This window comes from Sinocyclocheilus anshuiensis, unplaced genomic scaffold, assembly GCF_001515605.1.
Source record: "Sinocyclocheilus anshuiensis isolate Anshui unplaced genomic scaffold, SAMN03320099.WGS_v1.1 scaffold296, whole genome shotgun sequence".
Classification (NCBI taxonomy): domain Eukaryota; kingdom Metazoa; phylum Chordata; class Actinopteri; order Cypriniformes; family Cyprinidae; genus Sinocyclocheilus; species Sinocyclocheilus anshuiensis.
In genome coordinates this window covers 176,882-178,711 of record NW_015557065.1, presented here as the reverse complement: position 1 = coordinate 178,711, position 1,830 = coordinate 176,882, and the positions used below count along the sequence as shown (strand labels likewise).

General features: G+C 41.1%; 1 protein-coding gene across 1 annotated transcript in view; it reads right to left on the bottom strand.

The window, feature by feature from the left end:
- The window catches only part of LOC107676622 (transmembrane protein 132C-like), a 253,438-nt gene extending 252,584 nt beyond the window's left edge, over positions 1–854 (bottom strand). Inside the window, exon 1 of the mRNA XM_016471213.1 lies at positions 15–854. Coding sequence (XP_016326699.1) covers positions 15–210 — 196 coding nt within the window. The 5' untranslated portion in view covers positions 211–854. The remainder of the gene's footprint in view (positions 1–14) is intronic.
- Between the last annotated feature and the right edge of the window lie 976 nt (positions 855–1,830).

Sequence of the window (1,830 nt, the reverse complement as noted above, 5' to 3'; positions counted from 1 at the left end):
TCTCTTTAACTTACCTCTGAGCAGCATTACAATGAAATGCAGAGTATGGAGACGCAACATGTTTGTTCTCCCCCTGTGAGAAACTTCCATCTTACTGGGTGGCACGGAAGGGCAGTGAAAGTGAAAAGGGATCCCTTTGCGCGCGGAGAGATGATCACAAAATTGCGCGATTAAGTTCCAGTATCGCTCTCGGAGGATATACAGAAGCATTCATCATAATGTTCTTCACTTCACACCGGGGTCGGTTTACTTTACTTCAGGTCAAAAAGACTTGAGAGTCCGAGCATCCCGTCACGCATTAGATGGGATTTATAGGCTCTGTCAAGATCCCGAAGGATGCCACTGTGTCTCCTCGTTACGCGACAGATCCTTCACAAATATTGTGCTTTTCTCACATCCGAAGTATGTTCCCATGCGTCGCTGAGTCCAACTGCTCAGTCTGCGGTATTGTGGCGTTTGGTAGCAGCGAGTGAATTTAATTTCGGTTCCTTGGTTACTTTTGTCTTTCTAGTAAAGTCTGGCGGGTTGGGTGGCGTTGCTGTGGGATTTTTCCCTCTGATGCGTGATGCGTAAGGCAGGATCTGTGTTTCCTCTGCATCCGCTCTCACATCCTCTAATGCGGAATCATCCTGCACATCCTACAAGTTGCTCAAGCGCACGATTGCACCATATGCGCTTTCCATATCCTCGGTGTCGCTCAGAATAACCTGCAGAGATGAAGAATAACACTTGGCTGGTTTCCTTCCTCAGGAGATGATGTTAGAAAAAAAGACGACAAGCTTCATCTGATATTCACGAGCGCATAAAAGAAAACAAATACCATCAGCAAATGTGTGCTTAGAAATAAGTGCATGAGGGTTTGAAGAGGTTTTTCTGCGCCATCCTCTCCTCTCCACTCCAGCGCAGACACTGGCAAGTCCAAACTGAGGTGCAGGGTTAAAGCGTCACCTGAAGCGCCAACATTCACATCAAGGGCTCCCCGCAGACTTCTGTGCAAATAAGCTTTACCTGAACAACACAGTATATCATAGCATATTTCAGATTCTTAATAGACTGCAAAACGTATGCGTTTACTAGAGCAATCGAAAGAATTTTGCCCTTAGAAAAAAAAAAAAAAATGTTGGAGACACAAATGGAAAAAGTTATTGGTAGTTTATGGCTGTCTGTGTGCCCAAGTATGAAAGTAAGTAAACATTAATGTGGCATGGCAGAAGTTCATTTACACCGTTTTGACGATAATTATAAGTGGCAATAAATATGGTCATTTATAATCTAATTTTAATCACTGCAAAGCAACAGCGACCCCTTGTGGGCACAATGTTCATATACGTGTGTGGGTGAGGTTTTACTCATATTTAGGAGAGCATATGTCCAATTAAAAATTGTCAAATCTGGAATGACCTAAATATGGAGACCAGCCAACAGTCTGAGAGGAAAAAGTCTTAATAAACATAATAAATGTCTTAATTCAAAACTAAAGGTGCAACAATATCAGTGTGAGGGTTAGAGAAGTTATGGAGTCTATTCATTCTGTGTAAAAACAATGGAAGTTGACGGAAAGTCCACATCACCGTGCAAAACTGTAAAAATGAGAGGCAGACAAAGTTGAATAAAACAAAGATTATTGCAGTGTGTTTAAAAAGATATAATTTCTGTCCTAATTTAAAAAAAAATCACTCTTGATTCAATGTGTTAATTGCCGTCTCTGTCATTAGTTTTAACATTTTCTGAGTGAAAATAGTTTCTACGCTGATTTTTTTGTTCAGTGTACAGAAGGAGACAAAGACACAATTGTGACGGATGATCTAAACAGATGACAGGCTTATATTT